At 33.7% G+C, this 24,477-nt stretch overlaps 2 protein-coding genes across 2 annotated transcripts; one reads left to right on the forward strand and one right to left on the reverse strand.

The window, feature by feature from the left end:
* Positions 1–2,671: 2,671 nt before the first annotated feature.
* Positions 2,672–15,801, reverse strand: LOC132561673 (pumilio homolog 3-like). Its single transcript, XM_060226378.1, has 18 exons — positions 15,762–15,801; positions 12,443–13,099; positions 12,177–12,315; positions 11,821–11,941; positions 11,436–11,511; positions 10,973–11,066; positions 10,123–10,189; positions 9,590–9,659; positions 9,122–9,226; positions 8,760–8,863; positions 8,271–8,346; positions 7,560–7,658; positions 6,587–6,721; positions 6,217–6,359; positions 5,854–5,999; positions 5,319–5,480; positions 4,074–4,164; positions 2,672–3,525 (listed from the first exon to the last, which is right to left on the reverse strand). Exons 2-18 carry the CDS (start codon positions 13,097–13,099, stop codon positions 3,378–3,380), a joined length of 2,433 nt encoding a protein of 810 aa, XP_060082361.1. The 5' UTR covers positions 15,762–15,801; the 3' UTR covers positions 2,672–3,377.
* Positions 15,802–16,064: 263 nt separating this feature from the next.
* On the forward strand, positions 16,065–22,506 carry LOC132561784 (GTP:AMP phosphotransferase AK3, mitochondrial-like). The gene is made up of 5 exons (XM_060226487.1): positions 16,065–16,349; positions 17,463–17,582; positions 18,065–18,237; positions 18,827–18,945; positions 20,011–22,506. The coding sequence occupies exons 1-5, from the start codon at positions 16,139–16,141 to the stop codon at positions 20,123–20,125; spliced, it is 738 nt and encodes a 245-aa protein (XP_060082470.1). The 5' UTR covers positions 16,065–16,138; the 3' UTR covers positions 20,126–22,506.
* The last annotated feature ends 1,971 nt before the right edge of the window (positions 22,507–24,477 follow it).

A 24,477-nucleotide genomic window follows, 5' to 3' on the forward strand; every position in this document is an offset into this window, starting at 1 on the left:
TACAGGGTTAGAAATCATTACCATTTATACAGGATTAGAACAGATCACCTTGTATACAGGATTATATCAGTTCACCTAGTGTACAGGATTAGAACAGATCACCTTGTATACAGGATTAGAACAGATCACCTTGCATAAGAATGGATTTCCTTGTGTAAAGGAAAATAATGAATTGCTTCTAGTACTCGATGAGTGTGAAGTCTGTGAAAAAATATATTGCTTTGAAAAGGTGATAGAAGTGGATGCTGAAATACAGAATGAAAATTGATTCTTTTGAAACTTAGAGATAAAAGAGATGAAAAGGACAGTATGGAGTGGTTTGTTGTCTTCGGTAAGATTACCTGTGTCCATAAGATTGGAGGTTTCCAGGTGTATAAGAATATATTACCTGGAGGTATAGGATAAAAATGGATTATTTTGAGAAGTAGATAACAACAGATGAACTGGTGAACAGGATGTAGTATTAAGAGTGCTGTTGAGAAAACAAATGGAGAACATTGTGGTTCACATGATTAACTAATTACTCAGCAATGTACAGGAAGGAATGGTGTACTGTGTAAACAGGATCATATTGGATCAAGAACTTTAGTGTTTTTTCTGGATTAGAATGAATAAGTTAGCAATGTGACTTTCTTAAGACTGGATTAGCTTGTGATGTAAATTTACAAGAATGGACAACCTTGTGATGAATTTTGTAGAACTGGATTGCCGTTAAGTTTAAATTTACAAGAATGAATAACCTTATGGTGGTTTTTGAAGACTAGATTGCCGTTAAGTTTAAATTCACAAGAATGGATAACCTTGTGGAGATTTTTGAAGACTGGATTGCCGTTCAGTTTAAATTCACAAGAATGGATAACCTTATGGTGATTTTTGAAGACTAGATTGCCGTTCAGTTTAAATTCACAAGAATGGATAACCTTATGGTGATTTTTGAAGACTGGATTGCCGTTAAGTTTAAATTCACAAGAATGGATAACCTTATGGTGATTTTTGAAGACTGGATTGCCGTTAAGTTTAAATTCACAAGAATGGATAACCTTATGGTGATTTTTGAAGACTGGATTGCCGTTAAGTTTAAATTCACAAGAATGGATAACCTTATGGTGATTTTTGAAGACTGGATTGCCGTTAAGTTTAAATTCACAAGAATGGATAACCTTATGGTGATTTTTGTAAAGCTTGATAAACATGTAATGTATGAAATGGATTAATGATTTATTTACCACTGATTTGGACTAAGAGGATTGAACATGTCATCGCATGTGGATCCTGATGACACAGGATACAGGACAGTGTTAAGTTTCTGTTTGTGATATTGTTTAAAAATACTCCTACATATACTGTTGAATCCATTGACTATTAAATTATATGGAAACATATACATGTACTTTTAAAAATGATCAAAATTCTCCAAATTGTGATATAGACACTAATTATTATGAATGTTTTATCTGTTCCTGGTGTCCAGTAATTTTCAGGTATGTACATGGTCACTTACACTGGAGACCAGTTTCATTTGTTAAGAATTATTAACATTATTACTATATGTGCTAGTAAAAAAGACAGTTTTTTATATTAATAATAATGATGGTCAGTTTCATAATACATGTACTGTGAAATCAATAGTTACTGTGAAATGGTTAATTTTTGTGGGGAGTTTGGTTTTGGTCATTTCGTAGGTAGTCTAAATCAGTGAATTCATGTCCATGAACTGTTAAAATTAGATTGAGATATATTTATCCCTTAAAAACAAGTGTTCATGAAATAGTTACTTCTCCAAGAACCACAAAAATTGAGCCCTATGAAAATATGATATTATACATGTGAATTAATTACAGTGATGGACTGTTTATGTAAATATTAGTAACAGAGACTGTTTTGTATGTAATACAGATGTTATTGTATGCTTGTATGTTTTGTATGTAAATTCAATGTAGTGCTTGTTCATGAAACATGAACCATATTTTGTAATAAACATTTAAAAAGTAAACTTTTGTTACTTACAATCTAGTTAGATTCTGTATTCTTTGGGGAGCGTATAGTTACTGATTTGTCCGTCCGTCCGTCCTTTCTGCCAACTGTTGATCAAACTAAGACGATGTACAGTGCATCAAATCCAGGGAACTTGGTTATATATTGGTCATATTTAAGACAAGATGCATTGTACCAAGCCATGATGACCAACAAGTTATTTCATTGACAACAAAGGAAAATCTTTCTTTTTTTCTGGGTAAAACATTTATTTCAACGTAAAACTATAATGCAACAAAGACATGTCATAAAATGTATAAATACAGTAACTAAAACTCCCATTCCATAGTAGATAAAGTCCTGCTCGCTAACACACTGCTTCAGCTTTCCCAGGTGTGGATACAATATCTTACAGTGTGTTGCAATACAGTCATGTAAAGGCAAAATTTTCCCGAAGTTTAATCAAGAAGAATGAGTTCACCTTCAGAGCATACAGTGTCAGTCACATGTATTTTGTAAAGGTATGTGTATGAGGTTTTTGAGTGTAGAAATATGGAGATGGAAAGAGAAGTAATGGCAAACAGAAATTTGTGATGAAATGACCATGGCTCCTTGGTAGTCATTATGTTTGGAAAACACCTCATGATGTATAAGGAATTCATGTTTTCATAAAAAATGTGGCTTACAAATCTCAATAGTCATTGCATCTCATTTATTTAATCAGTCTGTTTCATTCTGTATACAATGATATTGTAAGTCTCAGTAGATTCAAAATAGGATGAGACATTCCCTAACCATACATACATATACAACACAGTTATAGAAGGAATTGCACATCCCAACATAGTCGTTGTCAATAGTTACTACACTGATGTCATTACAATCAATGACCTTGTCAGTAATACTTTTTACAGTCAAATGAGCATTCAGCTGTCATCAAGATCTAGAAGACACACAGCTTCAAACTATAATCTAAACAAAGCTGAAAACTGACTTATAATTTACAGATTTATTTTCTTCAGTTTGAGTTACACATTATTCCTTTTCATCCAGATCTTGTCAACAATAAAAACTTTAATTTAATTTAAAATTTAATTTGTATTCTTCACTGATCATGAGAACATAAATTTCCCAGCATGTATTCTCCAGAGAGCTTCCAGTTTCTGTCATTATTCACAACTTGTATTCTCCATTGAAAGTGACAAGTTTGTGCAATTTTTCACAGCTTGTATTCTCCACTGAGAGTGTCCAGTTTCTGTCATTATTCCCAGCTTGTATTCTCCATTGAAAGCGTCCAGTTTGTGCAATTTTTCACAGCTTGTATTCTCCACTGAGAGTGTCCAGTTTCTGTCATTATTCCCAGCTTGTATTCTCCATTGAAAGCGTCCAGTTTGTGCAATTATTCACAGCTTGTATTCTCCACTGAGAGCGTCCAGTTTCTGCAGAAGAATCTGTGCTCCTTTGAAGGTCATTTTCTTTAGTGCCTTTCTGATACCGGTCAGTTGTGTGATCACTCTGTCTGTAATGTCTGGGTGGTCAAGTTCCAACAGACTAAAGAGAGAAAAAAATTATCAGACTTAATATTAAAATCAAATACTGGATGGAACAACACTCTAACTGAATTGATAATGACAGATATGGGCAAACATATTCCTGTCTGGCCACATGAAGAGTATCTTTCAGTTGAGCAAGCTTTGATGAAGGAATTGAATTAAACTTGTTGTCAAAAAAACCCCAAAAAAACAAAATATAGAAATTAAAGGAATAATTTGTGCTACAAATAGATGTCAATGCACTTGTATTTTATCCACAACTTATTCTGCAATTACAATAGATCAAAATGATATGTCACAATATTCAGATTAACACCACACAACTAAAACATGTGAAGGATCAAGATTTGACAGCCAATAGGATGAGGAAAGGTCAGATCATTTACAAGGAATTCAAATTAAAATACAGATATAAAGTTTCAAATTTTGAACAATCCTGCATCCAAATATCATTTGCATCCTATCAAAATTTACAACTCGATGTCAATAAGGAGTGATCTTCAAAGAGTAAAGCCCAATGATAAACTAACTTAATACAATACTTACAATATGAGCATGAAGCATCCCCTGTTACACGCAGCCCAGGACTTGAGAGAACCTTCTGCCAGGGTATCCAGGAGCACTTGGGAGAATAGCACTGTAAAGCAGACCACATTTCGTATGTCATTTTCTTCTGTCTTCTACTCTGGAGATAATGTCTTGTGAATAGATATCAGTATCTAATATCTTCATTTGTTACAAACATATTTTCTTCTCGACTCACAAAATATCAGATCTTGTTGGGATTCTACCTTTGATGCTTTTAACATCATCAAGGTTAAAAGATTCTACACAAAGTGCCACTGGCAACCTTAGTCAAAACTCAACCTGTGGATATGAAAAGTTTTAATCCTCTGTTTCCTATATAACTCTTAATTATGAATCCAGTAAACATTACCTTTCTTTTCACAAAGCAACTGGGATAAAACTAATTCCATTACGATTTCTAAAGATCTGTGTGCCATGTCTTTACCATCCATTACAATCACTCATAATGAGTATAAGTAGTCATACTTTTTCATCAACATAACACTACACCTTATTTTTCTCTTGCATCAAAAGGACTGCTAATCCCTTGTTACTACCAAGACCATTCACAGCTCATGTGTATGACTGAAAGCCTCACAACTGTAAATTCACTCTAAATCTTTTGGAAAGATTTTTGTTAGTAGACTAGCTGTTAATCTGTAACCATAAGGTGATACTTGTAACCTCACAAATTATATGTGACCTCACAAGTAATCTGTGACCTCAAGGTGGTGCTAGTGAGCCTTTGGTTAATTTGTGACCTCGAGGCCAGAATTGTGACCTGGTTTTCAATCTGTGACCACAAGGTAAGACTGTAACCTTGAGGTAAGTCTTGCGATCAATCTGTAACCTCAAGGTGAGACTGTGACCTTGTGGTAAAAGGTGACCCTTAGGTAAGTCTTGTGGTAATCTGTGACCTTGAGGTAAGTCTTGCAGTCAATCTATAACCTCAAGGTGAGACTGTGACCTTTGAGTTAATCTGTAACCTTGTGGTAAGTTTTAATTGACTTGTGAGCAAGTCCTGTGAACAAAAGGGCAGACATACTATCATACAGAAAAGAAGTCTTATGTCCCAATCAAAATCATATGACTTAAGCTGGCGTTCAAGACTCATTACCATACTGTCTGTCATCATTTTGGTTCTGTGACCTCACAGATAAGTAGTTGGGACCTGAATCATAGAGCCACAGTGCTGACAACAGCTACAGGAGGTACAAAACTGACCTGTGTGCCCTGCCTGAATACGGTCACGATCATTCTGTATTAGCCTTTTTAGTGTCATGTGACCTGCGGAATGCTCCACTATGTGCATGTTGTCCAAACTTCCAGCTACAAATGGTTCAGCTGCTATCTTGGCCATAGCCTTCATGGCTGCTGAGGGATCACCTGAAAAGAAAGATAATAAAATCTGATATTGTTAAACTTCACAGCAAGTTAAAGGATTCAATGTGTAATTCATTTTAATTTTTCACAACTGCACCACAGGACTTTGTAATCATATTATTTTCTGAAACAAAACTTTAATTCCAGCTTGTTATAAAACATTTTCAATAAAAAATATATATCTAAAAAAGTATAAGCTTTTGATAGTATTTTCACATTCAAACATTTCCATTTAAGCCTGAAATTAAATGATGTGAAAAAATGTTTAATTCACACTGGATTGAATAAACCCTTAACTGTTAAACAGCTGAAATAAAAGAAATGATATGCCTGTATTTCTAATCTGTGTTACTGAAGCGCATTAGGTGCTACTTACCGATAGCATGGGTGAGAATGGCCAAGAGGAGAAGCATTGAGGCATTGTCCAGGACCATATCACGTGTGTTGTCCACAATGTACTGGAGCAGTTCAGACGACACAAACTCTAATAACTCCTTGTGTCGTAATGACTTGTCCTTCTTGCTGTAACAGAGCAGAAAAATACATTACTACCGAGAAATATCAGCTGATTTACAAATTTTTCAATCTACATATACATACATACCTTTTGCTTAAAAAAAGAAAAAAAAAATCCACACAACCCAGAATCATGAAAAAGGCAGCTTCTTAAATTCTTTGTTATTTACACATCTTTAACATAATTATGAAATGTTCTATATAAGTCTATCAGGCTACCTACCTGTGTGGGTTCTTGTCTCCCTCCAGAAGTACACGTACAATGTCTGGGTGAAAGTGATGGGGGTCCCTAGGGCTGAGTAAGTAGAGTAATACCTTCCTGCCTTGTTGGTCTGTGGCCACTTCATTTAAAGATTTCAACATTTCCTGTTGGATGACAAGGAAGTTACACAATATATAAACATCCTGTTTGATTACAATTTAATACAAAGTATATATAATCAATGTATTACTATAACAGTTCACACAGAACCCTATCAGCTATTCCATACATATTGGCGGTATGGTATCACCATCTTTTTCATTTTTGTGTTTGATTTATCAAATTATGTAAAAAGTTTGATTTTTGTACACATGAAGAAAATTTTCTTTACCTCAAGGATTGCTTTCTGTACAATCTTGGTGTCATCTACCACATCAAACATGGCTAATAGTACCATGTGACTGTGCTCCTCCTTACAAATCTTTACCACGTGTGTCTTAAATGTCTTGATTATCACCTTTCTGTCCTGTAATATACAAAGTTAATCATGTGACAGTATTATTTACATGTAGATTAATATCAGGAGAAAACAGAGCAATTTCCACAATGCAAAGAATTAAGTATTTAACCTCACAATTAATCAGATGTAATCTTTCACAAACAATTTTGATTTTAATTTTCAGGAAAATTCTTCTTCAGAAAAATGCAAAGATAAATCAAGTATACAATTGTCATGTGAAACTGCTACACCATCATACACCCAGGGAAAGCTCCAAGAAACCACTTTAGTTTTGATGATCAATTATTATCTATCATGATGCACTATGGCTTCCTGAATATACATGTTTAACAGCAGCTGCATTAAGACAGAGTTGAGTTTGTATCAATGAACTTCAATGCATATTAGGGATGTCAACAAATATTTCAATATTTGTTCAGTAGGGTGGGAAGTGATATTCAAATATTTGTTTGCACAATTTTTAGATATTAAACATCTGTACAATTCATCATCACACTAATTAGCCTATGGTTAGAGGGCTTGAAGTCACCCTTATCCAGGCCAATTTCGCATTGTGCTTGCATTCTTAAAACAGAGTTAATAAGCTAGACAAATAGGCCTTGAAATTGAAAAGCATGGAGTCACTGTAGATACTGTTCTGTTCCATACTGATAAATGATTTACCGGTAGAGTAGTGTGTAATGACTGCAATCTTAAAGTTGCGTACCATTTGGAATTGACATGAATGCAAATATTTGAATACTGAATCAGACAAATATCTTAACAGGATTTCTATTGAGTTGACATTCTATCATATAAATGTGTAATTTTAATATTTCTGTGGTAGTAAAAGATGTGTACCTACCTTTGCTGTACCATACCAGAGACAGTACATAGCCACCCTGGACCCATCTCGTGTGTGCATCATGTGGATCACACAGTCTCTCAGAGATTCCACCATGTCCTGTAACAAACCATGTTATATATATAAACAGTGATCGGAGAACTCTGATTTTATCTTTTATATTGTCAAACAAGTACATATCTCACTCACCTATCTATACAAAATAATACCAGTATATATCTGCCCAGGTATCTACTAGACAAATTTTTTTCTTTAACTCTCCTATAATTTACTCACTGAATTTACTGAAATCTTTATTTTCTAATCCTATAAAAATTTATAAATGCCTTTGATTATACAAAAATTGCAACGAATTTTTCAAATCCGATATATTTTTAAAAACACCTCCACCCATAAAACACTACTTTGAGATAGCTAATATTAGTATCATTATTTCTATGCATGTCATTACCATCAAATATGACAAATCATATATGTCATTTTTCAATCAATTAACATATCACTATTATACTTTTCCACATCACTTAGCATATCATTGATGACAGATGTATAAGTACAATAACAAACTCTATAATAGTTGCAATCTTATCCAGGTATACAAGTTTCTGTGTGTGGAGTGTGTATGCTTATGTGTTGTTAACTATACTTGTAAAAAAGGCTTAAAAATAAAAAATTACAAAAAAAAAAAAAATTCTATAATAGGTCACTTACAGTCCTCATCTTGTCTGATGCGTAGACAAAGAACTCAAAGAACACCCTATGGACCATTGTGTGTTTCAGCACTTCCCTATTAAAACAAAAACAATTAAATACATTAAAATAATTCATGATGTTGAATACAATGAAGAATTAGTCTGCAAATCATTAAAATATCCCAGAATCATTTAATGATAACAACAGGTTACTATAACTACCCTGTAAGGAATCCAAGGACATTTCTTCAGACATTCGGAGTTAAGGGTGGGCTTATTACAAGACAATTAAATAGCATTTACAGTTAATTCTATGGAACAACACACAGATATGGGTAAGTATATTATCAAACATAGTCTTACTGAAACACAAATAGGTGAAATACAGAACACAATACAAAGAACTAGAAGAAGCTTACTTGTTTAAGAGATGGAGAAGGGCCTCAATTAAACTGTTCTGATACATTTTTATGTATACAGTATATAGGCCTCATAGAGAGTGACTTACTTGTCTATGAGAGGAAGAAGGGCCTCTTTCATATTACTTAGAATCATGTCTCTCTTGTCTGGCTGTACTAGTAACATCTGGTCCAGGGACTTTACGTCTGGGGTCTAAAAGCAAAAATATTGGATGATGGCTTCAACATGTCAAAAATTGAATCAAAATGTAAATAAATGATACATCAAACAAGTGAATTAATTTACAGTGAATCAGCAACACAAACTGTGTTATATCAAAAAATAATTTCTATAACATGATCTAATTTTGTAATGGACAAAATGATATAACAAAATAGAATATCATAAAATGAAAAAATAGATTTACTAAAATTCATGTAATGTGTACATCTATGTTAACCGAATTCTTACCTTGAAAAGCATAAAACTTGGACCATAAAACTCTTCTAGTAATGATAATCTCTGTGATGCGATGGCATATTCATTGTAGGCAAACTCCACGACATCAGATGCTTCCTGGAGAGTATAAAACACTGATATATACAACTTGGTATCGCGAAGAAACAGAAACATTTAACACAGACGCCAATATATTCAAGAGTATTCGTTATCAGTGGCCATTTAAATTTTGAAAACGTGCCAAAAACAAATGTTTAAATGAGAGATCATCAATAAATTAGAATGTTCGATGTCGATAAAAATTAATCTGTGTCTATTTTCCATATTTTGAGGATATATATAGATGGATCTTTGATAACGGTATAATGTTTATGTCATACAGGTGAGACTATTCAGTGACATTTTTGGGTAGATGATACCAAATGTCGTTACCTCCTGAAAATTTGATACGGCACTCTCGTAATTTACAAATGTACTTACTTTGTGACGAACCAGTTTCCTAACACTGCCTTTGAAACCTTTTATGACTGCGTTTCGATGTACTTTTGTCCTGGAAAATAATAAGTATTCCGTTATGTAACATGAATTAAAGTACAAGAAAGAGCTGATATTAAAATTGAAATATAAATATGTCATATTCCTAATTTCTATACTAAATATGAGAATCATACTTTGTAACCATCCAATAAGAAGTTAAAATATTTTCTCCATCGAAGCTTATTTTTCCTACAGTTCAACATCCTACAGTTCAACATCCTTACAGTTCAACATCCTACAGTTCAACATCCTACAGTTCAACATCCTACAGTTCAACAGCAGTGGATATGTTGCTTGCACAGTAAGATATCACTTTTCTTTCACAGGCAACACAAACAGTAAGATTAAAATCTAAAATACTACCTATAAGTATATATACAATTGTCCTATGTTTTCAAGAGACAAAAGTGAAAAAAACAAACATTTATGGCACTTAATTTGATCATAAAACATGTGTTTGCATTTCATTTACTTACCCATACACTAAAAACTTCTTCACAATAAATTTGGCGTACTTGGACTTTGCCATCATGCACATCTGATCTGTAAAACAGAATGTTTACATAATTGTACATTTTTATATATTCATGACATTATGTAGTTCAAACAGGAGAGGTCAACATCTTGATGTTTTTGTAATGGATTAGTCCTCATCCATCTTATTTATTTCTGACATGACACCTAATTTATGTTAGGAATTTACCCACTTTAGTGTATCTATCAACAGAATTGTTGCTGATGTTGGTACTGACTTGTTTTCATTACTTTCATATACACATTTTATTCATAAAAAAATTGTTCAAGATTTTCATTTGAAATGACACAACATCATTGAAAATGAGGAGACTCTGTGCCAGTCTCTATTTGCTGAAAATGCAATAGCAGTAATTTGGAAATTGCTACATACAGACCAAAAATATTCATCAAAAAGATTGAAAGACTCCATAACCAGGAATTCCATAGAAGTGGAACCTACAGTCATCAGTGGAATTATAAAAACAAAAATGGATCTTAATAAATCCTTATATATTAACATTTCACCTTTTGACTGGAGAACAAGTATCCTGTGAGTAAGCACTGTCCGAGACTAATCTGTATATGGCACATAAACAATGTGCTGAAACTAATTTTCTAGCTAGAGTAAGTGATATTGGTTTCCACAAATCATATACACACGAAAGCAAGAGTTTCAATAGAGAAGCATTGCATGATGTTTAAATATCATCGGTCAACAGCAGCTCATTAATTCAGACAATGTTGCCATGACAACTTGCAGACAAAAGAAGCTTTTGTATTGCCTTACAATCAACCATTACATGCACCTACCTTTCAGTTCACTGAAGACTTCTTCCCTTTTATCTGGTGTACCATACTGGACTAAACACTGCAGCACTCGTGCTGTGTCGTGGGCAAAGGCAAGCTGTCACAAAGAATTGTTATTGTTTAACATTGTAAATGACAAATTCATACACGACAGATTTTGAAATATATTGTGCCACAAAAATTTTAATAAAAAGATTACTTTTTTATTTACACTGCATATAACTGTAAAAAGTACAACTTAAAAATGTATGTGTATCCATCCCATCTGATATAATAACTTAGATTGGTTTGTACTTTATAGATGATCATGTCACTCAATTTTACAATGGAAAGAAGATAATCATATGAATCTAAATGAATGAAGCAAAGATTTTGTTGTATTTCTTTCGGCTTAAAATAAAAAGAAGAGAAATAAAACTTTTAACTTTGTTTTAGTCATTAGTTGATTTATTAACACTAAACTCACCTCCTTCATGTTGCCCTTGACCATGGTCATTAGTTCTGAGCATAACTCTGACCTCCTCTTCTCTTTCACATCATGTCTTCATTAAAAAAGAAAACCCAATCATTAACGAATCATGCTTCATTATGGAAATTCAAAAGATGTAAAAAAAGAGGTTGAAGTCAAGGTGGTTACATTAAATCAATCGAAGCCAACATTGAGATGTAGATATATTGGCAATCTAATTAAGTTTCAATCTGTCCTTTATTTCCACTTGAAATATTTTAGTAGCACTAGTAGCAGTAATGTAACCAGATACTAATTCTGATAATCTATAGACTTGTTTTTCTGACACAACACGGTAAGATTATCATCAGATCAAATATTGGTGTTGATATAGGAATCTAACCTTCTCAATTCATCCCAGATTTGTTTGGACCGCTGTATCATGCTGAAGTTATTCTTCAACATTTTCCTCACTTTCCTCCTGTCCTTGAAAGGAAGCTCCTTCAGTTTGGTTTTCTTGGATTCTGTTAATAAGCAGTGAGGAAAAGTCAATGCCTGTCTAAACTTTAAAACATTCAATCAATTCCTGAACATTTTAATCAAATAATTTGTCTTAAAGCCATATCGTAAAACACAAAGCTGAATATTTTCATAAAATCTATTTTTTACAATTTTTTCAACTTTACTAGACATGTACCATGATGTTGTTTAGAACAAACTTTTTGAAAGCTATTCAGCTGAAGCACCATTTACACATACCATCTGTTTCTACTGCCTGCGACTCTTCCAGTCTCCTCTTCCCAGCATTAAGCCCCGTCCGACTGTCATTCAGGTTTTTCTTTGCCTTCAGTCCTTTCAGTTTGCCCGCTGCATTGTTTGCAACTTTGGAAATCTTCACCTATGGAAAAAATTACATCTCGAGTGAAATATTTCTGAGTGAAAGGAATTTTCATGTCAATTAGTGTGATAATGTACAAAACAATACTAATTATTATTTATTAACTTGTACCAATAGATTTACTTACTCGTATGGATTTCCTGCGTTCCATTGGCTGTGGGGCAGCTGGAGGTGGCATCAGATTACCCGAGTCTCCCTCACTGCGGTTGGAACTTGTGTCTGTTACACCCTCAGCGGACTCTCTCACCTCCTCTATTGTGGGGTACCTTTGTACGCCTTTGCTGGCCATCCTATGGAAAGATTTTTCTGCTCCGTCAGGCTGTCCACGTGCACGCTGTACAGCTCTTTCCATTGTCACATCAGCTCGTCCTATTGGCTTTTGCATGCGTGAGAATGTTGTCTGCATGGACATATCTGACACTGGGTTGATGGCACTAATCATACTAAGTGAATCGGGTGTATCTGTCTGGTCCAGTGTAGACAGATCTGTGTCACTGTACATTGTGTCTTTCTTAGAGTGATATTTCTGTGTGGCTTTTGCTAGTTGTTTCTGGTTTCTAAACACCTTTCGTTTCTTTGGAGGACTAGACATTGTCCCAAATGAAGAATTCAGAGAGTCATTGTCACTGTTAGGGGGTGCTGTTAGCTTAGGTTGGTCCTCCTGTAAAATGCTATTTCCCTCTGGATTGCCACGAGTTGAATAATTGTATGTAGTCATCTTTCTTCGTTTAGTTTTCGGAGCATGTGCCTCTTCAAATGAAGAATCTTCAATTCCAAGGCGCATCTGCAAGTAGAATGTATAACTTCAAATTGTGCTGATTCTAATTCATAACTCAAACATACACTATAGATCATCTCGATCGTAAGAAATACATAACCAATGGTATTAAATTTACCACTTAAACATTCAAAAAGGTCTTTGTACACATTAAAACTGATTTACATTACACATATACTAAATAAATATAATAATCACAACACATTTTCAATAGACATTCTAAAATTTAAAAACTTAAAAAATCTAATATTGATTGGCCTAGGATTAATTTCTTCCTTTTTCACTTAAATGATCACATAACATTCATTCATACAAGACATTTACAACAAAATTATTTCAGACATATCCTAACATTACAATAATAAAATTTCAATACTATAGTTTAATTTCTTAATATTTGTAAATCAGTTTAGAGCCTTATTTAGTTATCATCAAAACACAGTAGAATTTCTAAATAAATTTTCCAATCATTCACTTTAACAAGAATCATTAGGACATTTCTTACCCATCCAAAATACTTTGAGAAATTGTTTGATGTTGTCACTTTACTTAGACAAGATGAAATGAATATTTTGGTGAGATACTCCTTGGGTGTTTAAGTATAGCAAGTGACTGGACAACTGAATAGATTTCAGAATGTCATTTGTCAGGGCTGATGTTCTGACAAGCCAATAATTACATATACAACATAGAAGAAAACTCAACCAGTTCTATTGTGATAGTGTTAAACAATAAAATTGGCTACAACAACAGGCCCATCCTACCTGTGACACTTACCAGCCTCAGGGAGAGACATGATGTAATAAAAACATTACTAATTGGTCACGTATTGTTGTAGCAATCAATATAAATGTATCAGTACTCAAGTTCAATGAAGCATGACTGAATGCTTTCATGATTATGTCACTTGTGTGACAAGCAAAAAAATAATAATGGACAATGGTATTGGCCATGGAGAGTATAACATGATGGAAAACTATAGCTACCGGACATTGTTGTAATCATGTATGGTCAGCTAGCTGTAAGTGTTGAATGTATGCATACATCTATCTATCACAAAAAGAGCCATAATAACCGATATCAAAATGTAAGTTTACTGTTGTTGTATAAGATTTTCTAACTAAGAATATTTCAATATGCTTCTATATGTTTAACAAATATTTTTTTAATGTATTATAATTATCAGTTTAAAGATTCTCAGTTCAAGGGGCACTTTTTTAGCATCAATACTGCAAATACTGTTTGTTTCTGAAATTTCATAATTGAAATAGAGGTTACTTATAAACTTACAAACAAAACAGTACATGCCTCAATAATGATGGAAAACACACACACAATTATTCATAAAAACTAGAAAAAATGTTGGAATCTTTCATATTAAGACTGATCCATGACCTGACCACTAATCATATTTCATCACCTTAAGGAAAATTTTTCTCATGAGTTAATGAAATTTGAAATCACTTTGTTTCAAGTTTGGGCTGAATTAATTGGATAGCGAGTTTCTCCTTTCAAATTGAAAAAAACTTCGGAGCCAATGACACATTTCCTTTTCATTAGATAAAGCAGCTGTAGAGTACTATCTTGCAAATGGTGGATGCTATGAAAATCCCAGAAATTTAGTTTGAAGCACTATCTTCAACATTCAAGCTAGCTATTAAAAAACGTTGGGTTTCCCATAAAAGCCGGTTGCCAGCCAATTTGACCGGCTACTTAAATCATTTTGCCGCCTACACCAATGATATAGGAATGGAAATCAAGTCCTAGGGGAGGCTTTAATTCTTTGACGTTTGCTTTTGTGTTAGCTAACTGAGTGTTGAAGTAATTGAAATCCCTCTCCTCAGTTATTCAATGATGCCCCATTTACTTCTATGCAGTAGTTTGTAGTGATTGGCCTAACAAGAGCCATTTTGTTAGCATGTGATAAGTGAATGTTATTCTACTGGCGTTGCAAAATATATGTATACTTATATATCAAAGTGATATATCATGAAAATTGCATGGGTGTAAAGGAAAACAGCTCTGCTAATTTTGAAATGGTTATTTTGAAAAGATTAGTTATGTACTTTTAGTTAAGACCCAGCAAGGTTAGTTAAGAAGGTAACCTGAATTTATTTTGAAAAGAAATTGAGACAGCCCTATCTCTCATTTGTGTGCCCCTGTATAAAATGCTGGTGAGTGTATTGTTGCATTTTTCATATACAATGTAAATGTTAGATATTTTATTAGTTTCACATGTTCTTGTGGGCTCAATTTAGATAACACTTGAAACTGCGAAATCACACAATAGCCTTATAGAAACTCATTTTTATAGGACTATTGTGTGGTTTATTTTTTTTCTAATGAAACCGAGTCCACAATTACCGATCTATCAGTCTAGATCTAGTAGAAGTCTAAAACTTAATTTTGATTTTTGAAAATATGTAATTATACTGATGACTCTTCCAAAGAATATACATTATACAATAAAAGCTTTCTGTCCGAAACTTGCTAAGGTATACAGACAACGTAGACTATATATTGTTAGTTATCGCCTGATTGTACGCTTTTCTTTACTCGTGGAAACATTAACAAAGGACCGAATACTTTCGAACTCATTTAACATAGGTTAGATATGAGATTTTCTGTAAAGTTAACGATCATAGATTGTAAACATTGTCAGTCTTACATTTGTGACGTTCTTCAGCGTACAGCTTGTAATGTAGCCCTTTTCATTCACATGTGTTTTGAAATAGACTCGTGCGTTAACGTACCGTAAATGGGAAAGTGTGGTTTACGACATGTGTAAAGACAACTAAAGTTAATATTATTAAATCAATTTAGGTGTATGAAATAAATTTAGTTTTGCTTTTAGTAGTCAGAAATATTTCTAAATATTCGACTGGGAAAAGTTTATATATATTTTACGACTTCTCGACATTCAGCTAGCACCTGTCATTTCCGGTCCAGGTGTCAAGAATTAATCAACGCAAATTATAAATTAAGACGTTCCCTTTTAATCATTTATGTTAATGACAGTTCTCACCAATTAGTTGTTTGAAATTAATGAATGTTTTTGTTTACGCATGCGTGATAACATTTTTAATATCATTGCTTAGTATCGAGTTAACTATGATCTCAAAAGTGCTAAGAGCAATTATTATGGGACCACCAGGGTCTGGCAAAGGTACAATCTCGACTCGCATAATAAAGGATTTCAACATGAAACATCTATCCAGTGGAGACTTACTGAGGGCCCAGGTTATAAACCAAACTAGTAAGATCATTGAGCTAACTGTACAGAGTTCAACTACTTAAACAGTACAATACTTGTGTCTGAATGGTTCTGACAATCTGCGATTTATTTATTTTTTCCTTTTGTCTTTCAGCGACTTAGTTAGGGATACTTTTGCATGCTTTGCGGTGCGGGAAGCGCTAGCTCGCTGCTCATGGTACAGGGACAAAGCCTCGACCCCGGGGGAGGGATAGTATACAGTCCCCCTCTCAGACTACCATTTTATGTGCGGAAATAATCAAGCCCAAGTTAATATGTATTCATGCTGTTTGAAGTGAATTACAAGTTAAACCAGCGAGGAAGGAAGTATTGTAAACATCTAAACTTATGGTGAACGTTATAATAATTGACCATCAAAAAACCATGTGGATATTTGAGCATGCACGAAAGCTATGCAATTGTCTTTGAATTAGAAAGTGCTGTAGTGGTTTGATATCTACCATTAAAATATGCTGATAGATAGCTACCAAACCTTTCAAACTTATGTGGAATATTTATGTTGAGAATTCCATATGGTGTCTGGACAGCCATGTTAACTATTATGAAGCATATTTTGACATTTGCAATCAAGCATGATCTTCAAGCCACTTTCCTCTAGAACATGGGTTTAAGATTGACTGTCTGCTTTTGATGGTGTCCGCTGGGTTGATATTTTAAAGTAATATGTGATGCCCGTAGTATGCTACTTCATGAAAAACCATGGTGGAGTGTCATTTAGACTGAATATTGACCCCTCCCCCACCAATATGTAAAATTGTTACAAATGCATCTAGATAGGTCCAAATACACTTGTGACAAAATCTAAGGCACTGATTTTCTTGGTTTTGTTCCATTCTTGTGAAAAGTTAAGACTACTGGTTGATAGAATTTCTCTTTAACCTTGTGGTAAATTGTTTGGTTTGAGAACGAAAAGTTCCTACTTTGAGCCCAAGCATGTGATGATGTATTTTTTATTACTACCTTATATTGTGAGAAGCCATGGAAAAAAAATGTTTGATGTTTTGTTACTCATGGAGAGAAAAAGTTTCTGAATCAGGAGCACATATCTGCATGTAACACTGATTTATTCACAAGAAGTGACATTATATTTTATAGGTGCTGGTATGACTGCAAAACAGTTCATTGACAAAGGTCAACTTGTACCAGATGATGTGATGGTTAAATTGATTTTAAATGAATTGAACAAATTGGAAGAAGATAGCTGGATGTTGGATGGTAAGGAAAGCATCGAGATAGATATTTTGACATTTAAAAAGATAGGAGATGTAAGGATTTCAAAATGTTCATGTAATTCAGTTCATAACATGAAATTACACATTGGTTTTTGATACATTACAACTGAAGGACATCAGATAAACCTCAAAAGTTTTCATTTCCAGTGTTTCTAAAACAAGTCATAAGTGACTCTTTGGCTTGACTTTACAGCGAACCACCTATTGCTGTATTTCATGAAAAAGTATTAGATAAATGTACCAGCATTAGTTTAGGTAATATACCCTGATATCAGTGTGAGACAGATCTATGTCAGCACATCTGCTGCTTCTAGTAACAAAATGTAACATCACAACTGTGCATTCATAGATGATAGATATATTCTGTATCGCTGTCACACATTGAATACCCATACCCTGAACCCAATGACATGGAAGATCAGTTTATTTATTTGAGCCAGACTCATTTACCATCTTTGTGGCTAGGTTTTCCTCGGACAGTACCACAAGCTAAAGCCCTGTACAGAGAGAAGCCAGTGGATCTTGTACTGAATCTCAACGTTCCATTTGAAGTAATCATTGATAGAATCAAAGGTCGATGGACACATGCACCAAGTGGAAGAATCTACCACACAGAATTCAATCCTCCAAAAGTTGTGGTGAGTGTAATCATCAGCAGTCAGCTTTATATAAGTCATGGTGGTTGTGGTGGGTGTGATTATTTCTCATGTAGTCCGTGTGAGTGAGTTCAGTCATCCCAGGATCGTTGTGAATGATGAGTACAGTCCACTAAAACCAGTAGTGTTATGAATGTATACTAGACTGTTGATTGTAAATTCATTTTCTTTTGTATGAAAAAAAACCCCAGTCATCTGTGACTGTAACCTTCAAATTATAATGAAGAATAAAACTAAATTATAGACATTAATTTCTATCAATCATTGTATTATCTAGCATGGATGCTTTCTTTGAATACTTTGATAATTTACTTAATCTATGATTGTATGAGAGAACAATACATTTTGATACCTGTATGCAGAATTAAGGCAATACAAACTGATTATATTGGTATGTATTGTGAAATTAGAATAAGGTGTTGGTAAACCTGCATTTCTCCAATGGTTAACTCCAAGAGACAGAGGATTGAATGTTGTGTTGAGTTTGTATATACCTGTAATGATTATTAAGTCACTTTTGAGGCTGTTTGTAGACTCCTGGGAGATGAATGAACTGAATTCTATATTTCAGGGAAAAGATGATGTTACAGGTGAGACATTGATACAGCGAGATGATGACAAAGAGGAAACTGTGCGGAAAAGGCTGCAGATATATCAAAATCAAACTGAGCCAGTTCTCAAATTTTATAGGTATGTAGGTGTGGTGGACAAGTCTTCCTTCTATCATTCAGATATTACTCAATATTAATTGCTTGTACTTCTTCACATGAATTTTTCTGTGTTAAGTATATTATGAAGGATAGCAAAATCTGAAGTGAACATTTCTTGGTAATGCTGTTCATTTACCTCCTACTTTACTACATCATCTTTCACAATGTCTTCTCTTCTTACCATTTCTTTATTAAACCTCCTTCAGCATCATCAATGGTTCTATAATACATCACAAGACATACATATTTACATGTTTACAGCTGAATTTTTGTGTTGTTTGCTCAAAAATATGATTGGTAACAAAGTAAATTTTTATGTATACTCCACTAAGTATGAATTAATATTATACATAATGGTGTTTTACTATATTTATATGACTAGAAATTGTTTTGTGAGGGGTTATCATATATAAGGGAAATTCAGAGACAGAACGGCTGATGAAGTAAATGCAGGCAGTGTATTATTTGGTCGTTAAAAATTTTTGAAAATCAGGGTACGGAGCTACCAAATTGCCAAGCAGAGATTAAATGAAATAATCTACTGGTATCCCAGTATCAGTTTGTTGAAAATTGGTCATTCATTTTATTTATATTTGTATGGCTGTTCACCTGTTTCAAATTTTCTGAAAGTAAGAGAATGAAGACATTCCTTCAGTTTTGGAATGAAGTATAGCAATATACAGAATGGAAAAATGAAACGTTCTTACAAACAAAATACTGATGTTGTCACTAACAATTCCTATTTTTCATGTCTTGATGTTCAGGTTATGTCATCGTCCAATCTTTTAAAAATTCCATAAATTCTGCTAAAGAGATAACATAATGGCACTGTGAAATAGCATAGCTTTAAACACTTTTGTGAATTTGTGTTTCTTGGGTTTGGATTACATACAAAAAAAAAGGGGGAAATGTTAACTCGATGAGTCAGGCCTTGTTGAAAATCTGAGAGTTATTTCAGGAAATGCTTTGTTTCAGCTGTACAAAAGTCATTAGTTTGCTGTTGTCACAACCTGTCACACTGACCTATTTTTTTGTCTCTTTGTAGGAAACATGGTATCCTAACAGAATTCACAGGGAAATATTCCAATGAAATCTGGCCAAAGGTGTACGAGTTCTTGTCTACCAAAAGTGAACCGATACAGTACACACAATATAGCTAATAGATCATTTGACGACAATTTGCGATAATCAAAGGTTGATGTGTTTGTTATGATTATACCTGTATGTAATTGTTATTGATTAAATATGTTAATTTGTTATTTTTTTAATTGATTTTTTAGATCCATCAATCAAAAATGTCTTCAGGTGCTTCATATTATTTTGTTACAACCAAGTAATAATTCCAGGTTGTTCCTAACGCCATATTTTACGGAAGTTGTAGTTGACTAAAAATTGTAGTTATTAACATGCATATTTTTGTAGTCATCAATACATTTATAAACTGAATGACTAGTTGTGGAGTGAGAAACCTGTAGTTAATTGCAGGTTATTGAAGTCAATAAAAGGAATCTTAGTTAACAACAGTTTATAGAAATAAATGAGAGAAATCTGTATTTAATGAAAGGTTATGGAATTGTATGAGAGAGATACATATTAAATGACAGGTTGTGAAAGTTAATGAGAGAATTTTGATGACAAGTTGTGGAAGTTAATGTGAGGAATTTGTACTAAATGAGAGGTTGTGGAAGATAATGTGAGGAATTTGTACTAAATGAGAGGTTGTGGAAGATAATGTGAGGAATTTGTACTAAATGAGAGGTTGTGGAAGATAATGCGAGGAATTTGTACTAAATGAGAGGTTGTGGAAGATAATGTGAGGAATTTGTACTAAATGAGAGGTTGTGGAAGATAATGTGAGGAATTTGTACTAAATGAGAGGTTGTGGAAGATAATGTGAGGAATTTGTACTAAATGAGAGGTTGTGGAAGATAATGAGAGGAAAATGTATTTTATGACTGGCTGTGGAAAATAACTATGTTGTTGCAGTGAGTTTGGCTTTGCCTATTGATCCGTCCCCTACGACCTGTTAAGGAAAATGTTGCTCAGCTGTCCACGTCTGGGAAACTGTAAGCAAAGTGCTACATACATAATACTTGCATTTGTGATACAACTGCAGATGCTGAACTATATTTGCATTAATGGTTCATTGAAGTTCAAAATCTGATTAAGAAGAATTGTGCAGTTTTGATTTGGAAAACTTAAATATCACCATATCCATTCTTGCTTAAGTGATAAAACTACAGATGTTCTACAGAGTACATGTTACAGATGCTGGATTTCACCTACTTGTCATGCTTCAGTGACAGATCACTCTCTGCTTAAACAGATGTGGTCAGCTCATTATGGTAAAATGTGGTCAGCATTTGTTCAGAGATAAACTAAACAATGATTTATTAAATAACAAAGGAATCTCTATCTTTTAATAACAATATAATGGGACCTTACATTCTCACCCAAAGTCAGAGGGAACTGACTGCGGTATGACTTGTTATTATAAACAATATGTTGTCCTTTGTGAAGCAATGGTAAACAAAAACAGACGTTGTAATAGGAAATCAGTAATGGAAAGATTTCAAACAATAAAACAGTTGGCATAGAAATGAGGTAATGCTTATAGCACAGATAATTCAAAGTGAACAAGTAAGTGTAAAGATGGCTCCAAAGGGGGAAACTGTGATGGTGAAATGATAAATATGTCAATACATATATAATGAATAAAGATTAAGCTGCTGTAAACAATCTGCAACATTTGTTAGAAAATCACACTTTGAAAAGAGTTTTATAATACCTCAAATGAAATGAAAACATTTAGATAGCTTCTTCTCTGTGATTTAGAAAAGTTACATTTTGATTGGTTCAAATTCAAAATGTGGAGTACAAAATCAAATGGAGGCATTGTATGCCATTTTCAATTCACGTTGATTTCTGACTGGTGCAGCAAATAATGAATGCTGCGAGGTATATAAGACTTAGAATATATACTCTAGTGTAACCATGGAAATCCTTTTTTTTGGGGGGGGGTAATTTCGGAATTTCTTTGGGTAAACTGTATACATAGGGGTTATTTTTGCGGTAAATTTTCATTTTATTTTGTTTATGAAATTAAAGCACATCACAAAATATTATGTGCAAGGGAAATTTTTCACGATCTAATGACCTTTGCGTACTTAATGTAAATTTCACCTTATATTTTGACTTTCTGTTTGTAACTTAAAGCTGATGTTTAAGCAGCTTTGGGAACAGGATTTTATCCAACTCTTCTTTCCTATCTGTCCAGTTAAAAATCTCTAACATATGATCTATGTACATATTTATTACATATATATATAGATCTTCAACTGAAAATCATAGATATAATTACTTATGGAGAATAAATGTGAAAAGAAGGAACATTGGCAACTGTCACAAATCTTATTTTTAAAGTTGTTAACAGGTTTTTATGTTGCACAGAAAGAATATTCCTGTATAGCTATTGATTTATCAATGTTTTAATTGATAATAATCGTATTTGATAATTTCTAATAAATGAAGATTGAACATACATATTTGTTCAGTATTTTTATAGTATGGTCTTATAAAACAAGAAGCCTAACCTAATGGTTCTAAGATGTTGTGTGCTTGAGGGTTTTAACATATCAAGGTAATTTTTTTGCAAGTATTAAAAAGATTCATCCCAGGAAACTTTAAGCCAGATATGATTAAAGGCCTTTTGATTAATCACAACACAAGGACTTAAAAACACTTCTTACTACAACGTACGGGTCACGTATTACCTATCCAACATGTTTTACACCAGTTGAGACGATCTGTGTGAGGGACTTTGTCAGTATTCAGTAAAATTACACCTCTATAGTGTGTATTATAGGGTTTTAACGAATGTGATGTTGAATAGGGTCAGGGTTATTTCTTTTCACAACTAATAACTTATCAATTTAATATGATTCCATGTATTTTGTTTAACCAGAAGTCACTATACCTCAACAAAGTTAGTGGGTATGCTGGAACCATGTCCTTAGAAAAAAATGTCCAGCTGCTCCCAAAATTTTGAACCAATGCCAAAGCATGTTAGGGACCATTTATAGATGTGCTTGCAGGTTCTTCCAGCAGAAAATTTTGGTAGCAAGTAACTATACATAGAATATTACTTGTATTATTACCAAATGCTCATTAGTTCTTCAGGCAATTTTAAAGAATTTTGGTCAATTATTGTAATTTATCAAAGCCTATAAGTTAAAACACCAAAGTGTTTCCACAACCATTACTATGGAAACAAAATGGCAGCTTCTGATGGGTCAAAATTGGGATTGGTCGAAATTTGAATGTTGTCCTATTATGCTGAAAATTAATATGCAAAGGTTTTGTAGAATTGTTATTAATCACAATGGTACTATTTTCCAAAGCATCTGATGTCATTTGGTTGCTGTAGACACAAAAGAAGAGGGACCCTGTCCAAATGTTTAGATATACATGTATATAATTTTATCTGCAAAACATTGAGCTTAAACCTGCACCAGGTAGCTCCATGCTTTAGCACACCTTAGAATTCATGACTAGTTAGGATTTGAGACCTTTTTAAAGCGAATCCGTAACAAAGACATCTTGACCAATAGCGTACTCGGCATCAATTAAAATTTCCATGGGGAAGTAAAGTAACTGGCTGCTAGTTCTGATCAGTTTCAAAACATAGAGTGCAAATGTATTTTTGTCTGATAAAGATCCATTCAGTTGAAATTAAACTTGAACAATGTTCTCAATTCTGATTTAGCTCAAAATATGGAATGAAGAATGGGTTCCATGAGGATTCCGCGCGAGAAATGAAATGTACAGAACAGACGATCTAGGACCAACACAAATCCGAGAAATAGCAATGAAGAACCGTTTATGTAAAAAAATTCAAATGGTAGTTATGTGGTCATTTGTAACATTCGATGCAGCTCAAGATGTAACATTTATATCTGGAGCAAATCAAGACCATCTTAACAAGATGATCATTTGCTTTGCAGTCTGACCGCTATTTATCGTGAGTATTCCGAAGGATGGGTTTCAAAATTCTGACAAAGGGGGAAAAACTATAATCAACACCCGACCGCCATAGAAAGTGCGCTCTGTTCATAGAAGTCTTGGTACGCAACAAGCTGATAGCTTTCTTATTCTAAGATCTTCCTTAAGAATGGAATGTACTCTTTCCTGTGAAATCCCAACTGCACTGGCTGTATACCTCTCTGTAACTCGCCTGTAACCCATAATATCATTGACTTGATTGGTCATTTCTGGGGTTGCAACAGTGGCAGGCCTTCCAGGATAGGCGTCATCCCCAAGACTCTCTCGCTTAAATTCTGTCACCCACGTTTTCATTGTGGGATATGAAGATGCATCGTTCCCTAGTGTTGCTACCATATCAATATGGATATCCTTAGGTGATATACCTTTCTTATGTAAATACTGAATCACTGCTCTTTCAACAATTTTCGACATAAATGGCAAAAACACCAGTGTTCAGGTACAAGGCCTT

Source organism: Ylistrum balloti, unplaced genomic scaffold (genome assembly GCF_031769215.1).
Source record: "Ylistrum balloti isolate Yb309-2 unplaced genomic scaffold, AGI_CSIRO_Ybal_v1 Utg369668, whole genome shotgun sequence".
In the NCBI taxonomy this organism is placed as follows: domain Eukaryota; kingdom Metazoa; phylum Mollusca; class Bivalvia; order Pectinida; family Pectinidae; genus Ylistrum; species Ylistrum balloti.

Bases quoted from the DNA above. Each gene is read 5' to 3' on its own strand.
- LOC132561673 (XM_060226378.1), bottom strand. From the start codon at position 13,099: ATGCGCCTTGGAATTGAAGATTCTTCATTTGAAGAGGCACATGCTCCG. The intron at 10,190-10,972 runs GTAGGTGCATGT...TCTGTTTTACAG, and splicing joins AGTCTTCAGTGAACTGAAAG to ATCAGATGTGCATGATGGCA. The intron at 5,481-5,853 runs GTAAGTAGCACC...CTTTCTTTTCAG, and splicing joins CATTCTCACCCATGCTATCG to GTGATCCCTCAGCAGCCATG.
- LOC132561784 (XM_060226487.1), top strand. From the start codon at position 16,139: ATGAATGTTTTTGTTTACGCATGCGTGATAACATTTTTAATATCATTG. The intron at 17,583-18,064 runs GTAAGGAAAGCA...CTTTGTGGCTAG, and splicing joins AGATAGCTGGATGTTGGATG to GTTTTCCTCGGACAGTACCA. The intron at 18,238-18,826 runs GTGAGTGTAATC...TCTATATTTCAG, and splicing joins TCAATCCTCCAAAAGTTGTG to GGAAAAGATGATGTTACAGG.